This window comes from Arvicola amphibius, chromosome 11 (assembly GCF_903992535.2).
Source record: "Arvicola amphibius chromosome 11, mArvAmp1.2, whole genome shotgun sequence".
In the NCBI taxonomy this organism is placed as follows: Eukaryota; Metazoa; Chordata; class Mammalia; order Rodentia; family Cricetidae; genus Arvicola; species Arvicola amphibius.
Window position 1 is genome coordinate 106099701 of NC_052057.2, and position 9726 is coordinate 106109426.

A 9726-nucleotide genomic window follows, 5' to 3' on the forward strand; every position below is an offset into this window, starting at 1 on the left:
AGCCTAGGTTACATGAGACAAACCCAGACTCAAGTGCATGCACATGCAATTGGAGTTATACTGTTTATTGCGCTGTATCCTGCTTTTCCCACTTAACATACCGTGGACATTTTTCCATGTCATTAGGTTTGCTTTGAATATGTTCTTGGCCACATAAAATTCCATCCTCTTGATGCACCTGTTTTCGTTTAAGCAAAGACACATGCTGTGTTTTTCAATCACGCTGGTCCCTTAAATGTCAATGAAAATACTTTGGGCTGATCTCCCATGAGCCTCTTGTGAATGTGAAGTTCTTACATCCCGTATTTAAAGCGTGTTCCGGTGTAAACACAACTTTGCACACTAGATACAACGGATAGGTAGTGAGCACTCTGAAGACTACACCAGTCAGCTTCTGCTCCCTTGAGCTTCTGAGTCGCTCATAAAGGCTTTAAAGTGTCTATAAGTGTCACAGGTCCTTTTCCAGTTTGCGACAGCTGAAAGTAGTCTGTTTCATTTCCACCTCCTGGGACAGCAGTTAGCGCAGCCTTAAGCTTAAATAACCTCAGAGGTAAAACGCTTACAAATTCACACGCGCACCACTTAGAAGGTTTAATTTATGAGCTATGCGAATTTGAGCACCGGGAGGGGTTTGTGCTACCTCCAAGGCTTTGCTCAGGTACATACACCCCACCGAGCCACACTCTCTTGGCCCCAAGAGTGTGAATAATTTTAATTGTTTCCATGTCTTCCGAGAGACTGAGGAAGCTTTAAAATAATCTGTAGGCAGTATGTTTTTGATCTCTTTAGGGATAACAAACGAAGCATAAATGAAGCCCTTAATCCTCCGGAGGGCACTGTGGAACCACATTCCACTCCTAAGGCTGTTTGCTCGGGGAAGGCTCTTTTGTTACTCAGATTCTGTGGGGACTGCAAGACCAGGCCTCCAGAGAAAACTTTTCATAATTTCATTTACTTTAAAAGACAAAATGTAATTGTATGTGTGTGTGTGTGTGTGTGTGTGTATGTGTGTGTAAAACCAGAGGGTTCAGGTTTACTGTTGAGTGCTCTCTGATAAAACTGAGCAACAAAGCATAACTGAGCCATGGAAATACCTGGAAATGCGCATTTGGGTAAGGAATTGTCCTTTTGTATTTGTACAGAGCAAACGTGAACCACATGTTGTACAATTTCCTACCCGTGTAGCTCTCAACTCCAACACTACTTAATGCAAAACTGAGTAGCTTCAAAACAAATTTACATTCTCTGTCAAGGTGAAACTGGCTGTCCAGTATGGTTCTCACAAACCCCCCTCCACAGCCGTGTTAATGTGTAAGTTCTTTTCCAAGCCAGAATCAAAACAAAGAAACTTCTGTTCAGATAAAATATTATAGGTTTATTTAAAACTTATTTCTCACCTTGAGTATGCAAAATACAAACTCCACAAAATGTTCATTTTTTTTTTACTTTGTAGTTTACAAATATACAAAATAGAAGTTTGCTTAAATTTATATTACATATTTATTAAGGCAAGGAACTATATAGAAAAACACATTTGTTCTGCTTAAAGGCATACTTGGGAATAAACCATTGTACAAATTATTGCACATCTGAAACCACAGTGCATAAACAGACTGTCTGCATAAAACGGTTACGGAATAAACCAGGTACATTTACCTGGCTTAGGTCATAAATGTAGATCGGAAGACAAACATAGATTTTCCTTGTCAAAGTATGCAGCAGTTGGAGAACTTTGGCTCCCTCATTTGGTACCTTTAGAACCGCGACTCACCAAGCACCATCATTTAGGCTATTAGAACATGTTCTGTACCTGAATTGCTTCCTCTTCCTCTGACATAATAATGGCTTTTTAGAAGGCAAAGAGCATACAAGGTGATCTTTACATGTATAGTGCATCATCGAAACACAATTCAAGGGAATTCTGACCTTCCCTCCCCCGACTCATTGATCTAATGTATACCCTGATATCCACAACTTCCAGTTGCCCTTGGCATTTTGTAAGTCCAGGCGTGTTCAAGTTGGAATAGATATTGGAATGACAGAAGATCCGGTCTCAGACCCCATCTGTTTTGTGAGTTTTTTCTTTTCTTTATTTTTTTGTTTGTTTTTGGTATTTTTTTTTTTTGTTTCGTTTTTTTGTCTCTTGGACTCTTCTCCTGATTATCCATTCACAAGCTGACTTGCTGGGAACTTGACCATGATTGTAGCGCTTGCCAGCCGGGCTCCTCCCCTCGTGGGCGGACAGTGTGAAAGGTAAGAAGAATACTGGACTCTCTCCTGGCAGTGTGGGTCCCACCCACTCCGTGGGATTTAAAAGTGCCTCTTCATGTGTAAGGCGAGGTGGTCCGACCGGGAAAAGGCCCTGTCGCACTTCTGGCACTGAAAGGGACGGTGCCCTGTGTGTTTGCGGTAGTGCCTGGTCAGTTCATCCGAGCGGGCGAATTTCCACCCACAGCCATCCCAGTCACAGTGGTAAGGTTTCTCACCTGGAAAGAGAAAGGGAGAGAGGGCTGCTAAAGCCATGGCTAGGATGATTCGCCCCTCTAAAGACTAGCGGACAAAGAGTAAAACCAACTTCCGGGGCACACTCCACCCTCTCACAAAAACAACAACCCAGGGATGTCTTTATGACACTGAAGGGTCACACTGAATCAGACGATAAATAAGAACAACGTGCGTGAGCTTAAACTCATAAACAGTAGTTAGCAGCAACGAAAAATGCAAATGCCCACTCAATACAACTGATGTTTTCATTCTTTTGAACCTAGCCAGTCTTAGAAATGGCCTGGGAAATGATTGGGAGTTATTTCTGCCCAAACCAAATGTATTTATCCCATTAGGCTGGGTCCAAGATGCCACCAGTGGCTAATTTCTCCGGCAGAGTCATTCCAGTTGTTTTAATAGACACATTGACAAAGACTTTACCCATTTAATGACTACCTTCAAATGTTTTGTCACTCTGAGACTGGGGTTCTTGACCAGACTGGCCTGGAGAGCAACTGATCCTTTCAACCTAGTCTCTTCAGTGTCCCTAACTACAAGATTGAGTGTCACCACAGCCAGCTTGCAGAGACAACTTTAAACCATACCCAGATTGTATTGGCAGTTTTAAACCAGAATCCCCAGCCATTAAATTCTTGGAATGTAAATCCAACCTAATTATTTTAAAAGACTAGAATAGAGCTAAGGGTACAGAGATCTAAGGAGTGGTGGGAACAACCAGGAAAATAATCTGCAACATTTTAAATTTTCCTTTTCAAGATACCATAGTTTTGCATTGCAAACTACAACTTCTCGCTTACCAAGCTAGGAGGGGCAGGCACACACAGGAAACTCCCTATCTTTTAAAGGCCCGGTGAGAAACTGCACATTCAGGCAGCAGATAGCATCCATCAGGCAAAAGGCTTCTGGGCAAAAACACAGGCGCCTCTTTGCTGCCCTCCTCTGTGATCCAGGAGATGGAGAAGAGATACACCCCAGCACCCAAGAAAGCCCTAAGGAGTCCACAGCCAGTCTGTCTATGCGCAGACAGACAGCAACCCTCCTCCACAGCGCTGGTCCCCTCACCTGTGTGAGTTCGAAGGTGTGCCTTGAGATGAGAACTCTTCGTATAGGTTTTGCCACAGCCTGCATAGTCACAAGTGTGGGTGGCCGTTCTTTTCCGGGGCCACGACCTTCTTCCCCTCTTTGGCTTGGGCTCCTCTGGCAGGCAGGAACCCGGTGGCATGAGCTCTAAGGGTAAAGAAAGTAGGGGGGTCAACTTCATTCTGGAGAGTCTCCAGAACCCCCCCAGAGGCAAACTCCTTAGCAGCAGCTCTACCGATCCCTTCCCCTACTGACCTTGGTAATGGAGAGATGGGACTTGAGACTGCATCTGGTCTGGCAGGAAAGGAGGGTAGTTGGGTCCCGCATGGGGATGAAATCCTGGCGGAAGAGGCAGGCCAGGGTGACAGTCCCTGCTGTTCAGCAGTTCCTCGGGACTCATGGTAGGGGTAGTCCTGGTGGGGAGTTGCCGCCCCAGGGAAAAGTCGTGTGTGCTGGGCCGGTGCCCATTGCTGAGCTGGGGTCCAGCGCCCAAGTGGGTCTCTAGGGACCGGCTGACTGTGCAGGAGGAGACCGACTCTTGCTTAATCTTTGGGCACATGCGCGGCGGGCCACCGCTGTAGGGCGCCACCACCACAGGGTGGCTGCCGTCCGGGCTGCCTTTGCTAACACTGATGACCGACGGGCTGCTGTACTCGCTGCCAGGGGTGCTCAGCGACGCCTTCAGCACAAACTTGCCCATCAGCCCGCCACCTGGCGGCTGAGGCTGCTGTGGCGGAATGTACACTGGGTCCAACTCTGGCCGCAGGAGCTCGGCCACGAAGCCGCCCGAGGGGCTCACGTCATTGATGTCCGCCAGGTTGAAGGGGGCCGTGGGAGGTGGCGCAGACTCTCGCGGGTAGAGGAGCCCTCCACCTGTGTTGCCGGCAGCCACGCCCGGGTCACCTCCGGCCCGGATCGGATAACTGAAGCTGCAGGTGGAGGGCGCGCTGGCAGGGCCGCTGCTCGCCGGGGAGGACGAGGATGAAGCTGAGGCCGAGGTGGTCACAGTGGCGGCCACCGATTCCTGGTGGGATAGCGAGTTGGAGAGGATAAAGTCTAGGTCCAGGAGATCGTTGAACTCCTCGGTCTCCCTCCGAGGTAGGAGGGCCGGATTGTTACTGCTGCAAGCTGCTCCAGCTCCACCACTCTCCAGGTCTGTGGCCACCGTCGCCGCCAGGTCGTAGGGGCGGCCGGGAAGTGGGGGAAGTCGCTTCATGTGAGAGAGCTCCTCTCGCCAACGCTGCCAAGGGCAGAGACGGAGAGAGAAGCAGTTAGTGGTAGCCCCCCTGTTGCCTAGTATTGACTTGGGTGAAACACACTAGCACCTCTGCCATAGGAACTGGACAGGACTCCAGGTGCCAGGGCTGCAATCTCAGTCAACACCCGGGTAAGAGGCAGTACGTCGGTTCCACCTCAAACTGGTGCGGCACCTCCGCCAGCCCAATTCTTTTCCCGGCCAGATACCCGAGACGCCCCAGTCGCCCACAGAATTGGGACACTAGGACACTGTAGTTTTCTCCCCATGCACTAGAGCCACCCGGCTGCCTACGCGTTAAGCTCACTCGGGCCCAGAGGGTCTCGAGACTTGGCCACCAATGGTCCGCATGCCCCCACCCCACGGCCGGGACGCCGTGACGAGAACCGCTGTGCGCCCCTGGCGGTACCGCAGTGCCGGGACCACACGCACTTAAGGCCGACTCAAGGACTGAGGAGCTACCCTGGGAAGGCTGTAGAGTCCCAAAGGAGGGCAATCCTTGTCTTAGCCAGGGGCTCTTAAGTGACCCCTGGATCCCGCCCACCCACCCCATCCCATCCGCAGAAATCTACCGGGCACTAGCGCCACACTCACGTTATTCGGGGCACCTGCTGGACGCAGTGTCTTCTCCCTTCCCGCCGGGCCGGACGCGAACGTGGAGAAGGACGGGAGCAGAGCGTCGCTGACAGCCATGTCAGACTCGCCAGGTGGCTGCCTGCGGGCCGGGCGGGGCGCACAAGGACCAGGAGTCAGGGGCCACCCTGGCCACCGCTTTGAGGTTTCCCACCAGTCCTCATCCCCTTCTGTTCCCCAAGCCCAGCATCTCACCTACCTCATTAATGTGGGGGCCCAGAAGGTCCTCCGAAGTCCGAAGAAGAGAGAGGGGTACCCAAACCCCAAAGTCAACGAAGATTAAAATCAACTTTAGAAACGAAACCCCAAACCAAAACCCCCAAACTGCCCGAGATCCTTCTTCTTTGGATTCAATATAAACCGGAGATGTCTTTTTAAAAAAGTTCCTTTGTATACAAAAATGCTTAGAAAAGTTGTAAACTCTTATAAAAATAGACAATCAGCAGGGCAAATAAGTAGGTCCGATGGCCAGGCTGCACGCTCTTGGACTCAGCAGTGTCCCCCACCGTTGTCGCGGCCACTGTGGCTGTCGGCGGCTCAGGGGCTGTGGTCCGGGCGGTGGGCGGGCGGCGCCGCCAGGTGAGAATGGCCGCGGTGGCGCGGAACTGCGAGCTGGGCGGTGGCGCGGGGTGCGGAGTCCTGGGGGCTGTGCCGGGTGCGCGCGGCCATGGGCGCGGGTCACGGGCGGGTGGCTGGGTGGGGGGCCAGAGGGGCGGGGAGGGGCACTCGGCGGCTCCGGGTGCCGCCGCCGCCCGCCACCGCCTCTGCTCCCCGCGCGCCCGGAGCCGCGCTCGCTCTCTCGGCCGGGGAACTGCCGGCGGCCGCCGCGCGCTTCTTACTTATAACTTCTCGCTCGGTCGCTCCCCGCCTCCTCCCCGTGGCGCGCGGGGCTCCGCCGCCAGGCCCCGCCCCCTGCCTTTCTTCTCCCCCGCCTTCCCGCTGCCCCCCCGCGCGTTGCCATGGCAGCTAAATAAACAAACTCCACGCACGTGGGGGCGGGGGCGAGGGAGGGGCACGGGCGGGGCGGGGCCGGGCCGTGACGCCAGCCGGGCAGCTGGCGGGCTGGAGCCGTGCTGACGCCGGCGGCGCTGGCGGCGACGGCTGCTCCGGCGCTGGGATCCCAGCGTGGCTTCCGTGGCCGCGCGACTTAGGGTCCTCTGCGCGGCCACGGTCGGTTCCCTGGGCTCGAAAGCCCTCCGCGGGAACCCTGGCAGGGACGGGGTTCCGGGGGGGAAGGCGGCGGCGCGCCCCTACTCTTGCTCGCGGTTGCGCTTGTCGAGCCGTCTGCGCACCCAAGAGCGCGATTATCCGCGTGACTCATCCAGCCCGCCCTCCCTAGCATACGCACGCAGAGGCCGGGCTGTGTCTGCACTGGGCCTAGCCTGGCGCGGGTGCCCGTGTGGCCTCCTGAAGGGTGGGGGTAAGGGCCGGGTGATGGGGGGCTACGAGTCTCAGTAGCTCCGGGGAGTGTGCCGCTTCTGCGACGGCAGAAAAAGGCCGGGATTGGGCAAAGAGTTACGGTTTTGATACTGGAAGGAGCAAGGAAGGGAGTGGAAAGGTTCCAGATTGACTTGCGGGAAGGGGAGCGCGGAGAGGAATCGAGGCGGGGAGATACCTTTCTCCAGGGATCTCAAAGCTCTTAACAAGCTACGCACTCGCACTCTCAGTTTGAAGATGAGAAAAGTGAGTCATAAAGAAGTGAAGCGGCGAGGTAAAGGTCATAGGACAGCTCGCTCCCTTTAGTTTAGGTTCCGAACTGGCCAGCCCACTCAAAGGGGCTTCGCTGGGAGGTGACCGTGTTCTGGGAAAGGGAGCACGGCGATGGGACCCTAGTTCTCCAAAAGTGGCACCCCAGGCCCTTGCCTACCGGGAGGAGAAAGGCAATCGATCTTTATTTCAGTCTTGTAACTTCTCTTCCCATCCCCACTACCTTCTTAGTGCGTGATCAGTAATTTTCCAGCCGGGAAATGTTTTCGCCCTCATCTCTACAAACAGCACTTAAAAAAAAAAAAAAAGTCAAAACGTGAGTGTAGTGTTCAGTATCACTTGCTAACGTAGACTAGGTGTTTACTTTGGATTGGGGAGCGAAGAGCTGGGCTCCCGCTGCCCTCAAGGTTGAATCCCCTCACTCCTGGCGGGGTCAGCGGAGGGCGGGGGTTCGGTTGGAGACGGAAGAAGGCGACTCCGGAAAGGGGTCGATGCTCCAGCACAGGCGGCGTGTACACTCGTGCCACGTCCTCTGTCGCTTCACCTGTTTGAGTTCCGGAATCCTGGGACCTATATTAGTTTTCTTCGAATATTTGTCATCCTGAATTTTCCACTTCTGGCCGACCACAGACGCGTTCTTGGAATGCATCTCGTCCCAATGAAATGAGGCTGCCCAGTCTGTAAAAGGGAGATTCAAGCTGAGCGCTTTGGAGGAGCGACTTTTTATTCTTTCATTTTTGGCAGAGGGCTGGGAAGACTTTCGGGATAGGGGGTGGGGAAGAGCGCGGCTTCGCCTGGAGATGGAGCCCCTCCCTCATGTGACCTCGAGGGGTTCAACCCCACTCCCAGGGGACTAGGCCAGTTTAACTCTTGAAAGCTTTACTCTTTCAAACAAAAGAACAACAAAAAGAACACCTGTTCCCACCCCCCACCCCCCACCGTCATTGTGATGGCAAAAAAACCGACTTGGAACGCTAGGAGTGGGCACTGCTTGGAAAGTGAGCCAGTTTAAAGCCAGAGTCCCAAACCCCTGATGAACTTGGCTGAGCCCGTGCCTGACAGCCACCACCCTTAGGATGTAAACACCTAAGTCAGGAGATGGAATTTACGACTTGAGCTCTAGGTGGTTTCAGCCCCGTTTTTATTTACCTAGGACAGTAGCCCTGCCCCCCTCCAAGGCTCTCACCAAGTAACCACCACAATGAAAAAACAATATTTCGCGGATGAATTGGAAAGCCACTATTATTATGTCATATAATCAAGGCACGGCTCTGAAACTCAACTGAAAAAGATGGTTTCCCAACAGCTTTCTGGAGGATAAAAGCAAGCAGGCAACTCTTGGGTTATTCTTGTGATTGCATCATAGAAGGAAATCTGTATATCCATCCCAGATTTCTGAAAGAGCTGTGAAGCTCCAACCAGCTCACCTCCTTTCAAGGCAGGTGCCGGGTGTGACAACAGGTTATGACCCTCCCTCTCTTCAAAACAGGTAGGGCCAGAAGAGTTAAATCCCTGCCCTATATAATTTATAAACATGAGGCTGTGTAAACCTTTGATGACTAAATTGCACTCTAAAATAATAATAATAGAAGACACCCTTTAAAGAAGAATTAAATACTGGTGACTTTATTTCAGCAAACTCATATTACAAGTTTTGTGGTATGGAAGTTAATTATTGATGTCCTTGGAGCTTTAAAATCATTTTTCTTTCCAGCGCAAACTGCAGTCGTTGACAGATGTGCTGGGAATGGCCGGTGCTGGGGGATGAATGCCCAGCCATAGAGGACTGGGAGAGGTGGAGATGGCTGTGTGGGTACATGGAGTACCTGGTCACCTGTGCCCTGGCCTGACTTTGCTGTGTGTAGCTGCCAATAGGTCCCTAGGAAAGGTATTTTTAAAAATTGCTGTGCAGAGTTTTAGTGTTGCCCAGTCTGGTCTGGGACTTACTATGTAGCCCAGCCATTCCTTGAACTCACTTCAGTCCTGTTCATAAGTGCTGTGGTCATAGGCACCAGTCACCAAGCCCAGCAAAACCTGCTTTGTTTATTTTTGTTTTTTGTTTTTGGTACTGGGAGTTGAATACAGGGCCTAACTCCAGCAAGGTGAGCACTCTGCCGCTGATCATCCTTGGGTTAATAGCTGCTTGTTCTTAAAGGCAAGAGGACGGGCCCAAGTGACTTTTGTACAATGCCAGCGGTGAGGACTTGAACCCTCGACAGGCACCAAGTCGTTTTCAGCTCCTGTTGCTGTCTTTTAAAGACCACGCTCATTTAAGTGTCACCATCTGTTTGGTTTTTGAGACTTGGTCTTTCTGTATTTCCCAGGCTGGCTTTGAGTTTCTGGGATCAAGCATTCCTTCTGCCTTAAGCTCTTGAGTGTCCACAATTGCAGGCACGTACCACCATGAAGCTCACAGTGCTTGGCGTGACCTTCAGACTTCTGCAGAGGTTAAGAAAGTGGGTTTCAAAAGTTGGGCATGATGGTCCATGTCTGTAATCCTGCATTGGAAGGCTGAGGCAGGAGTACCTAAAGTTCAAGGCCAGACT

The 9726-nt window shown here is 52.0% G+C and overlaps 1 protein-coding gene across 1 annotated transcript; it reads right to left on the bottom strand.

The window, feature by feature from the left end:
- Nucleotides 1-1354: 1354 nt before the first annotated feature.
- On the bottom strand, nucleotides 1355-5999 carry Klf4 (Kruppel like factor 4). Its single transcript, XM_038347817.1, has 5 exons — nucleotides 5673-5999; nucleotides 5435-5555; nucleotides 3841-4825; nucleotides 3568-3732; nucleotides 1355-2486 (listed from the first exon to the last, which is right to left on the bottom strand). Exons 1-5 carry the CDS (start codon nucleotides 5675-5677, stop codon nucleotides 2311-2313), a joined length of 1452 nt encoding a protein of 483 aa, XP_038203745.1. The 5' UTR covers nucleotides 5678-5999; the 3' UTR covers nucleotides 1355-2310.
- Between the last annotated feature and the right edge of the window lie 3727 nt (nucleotides 6000-9726).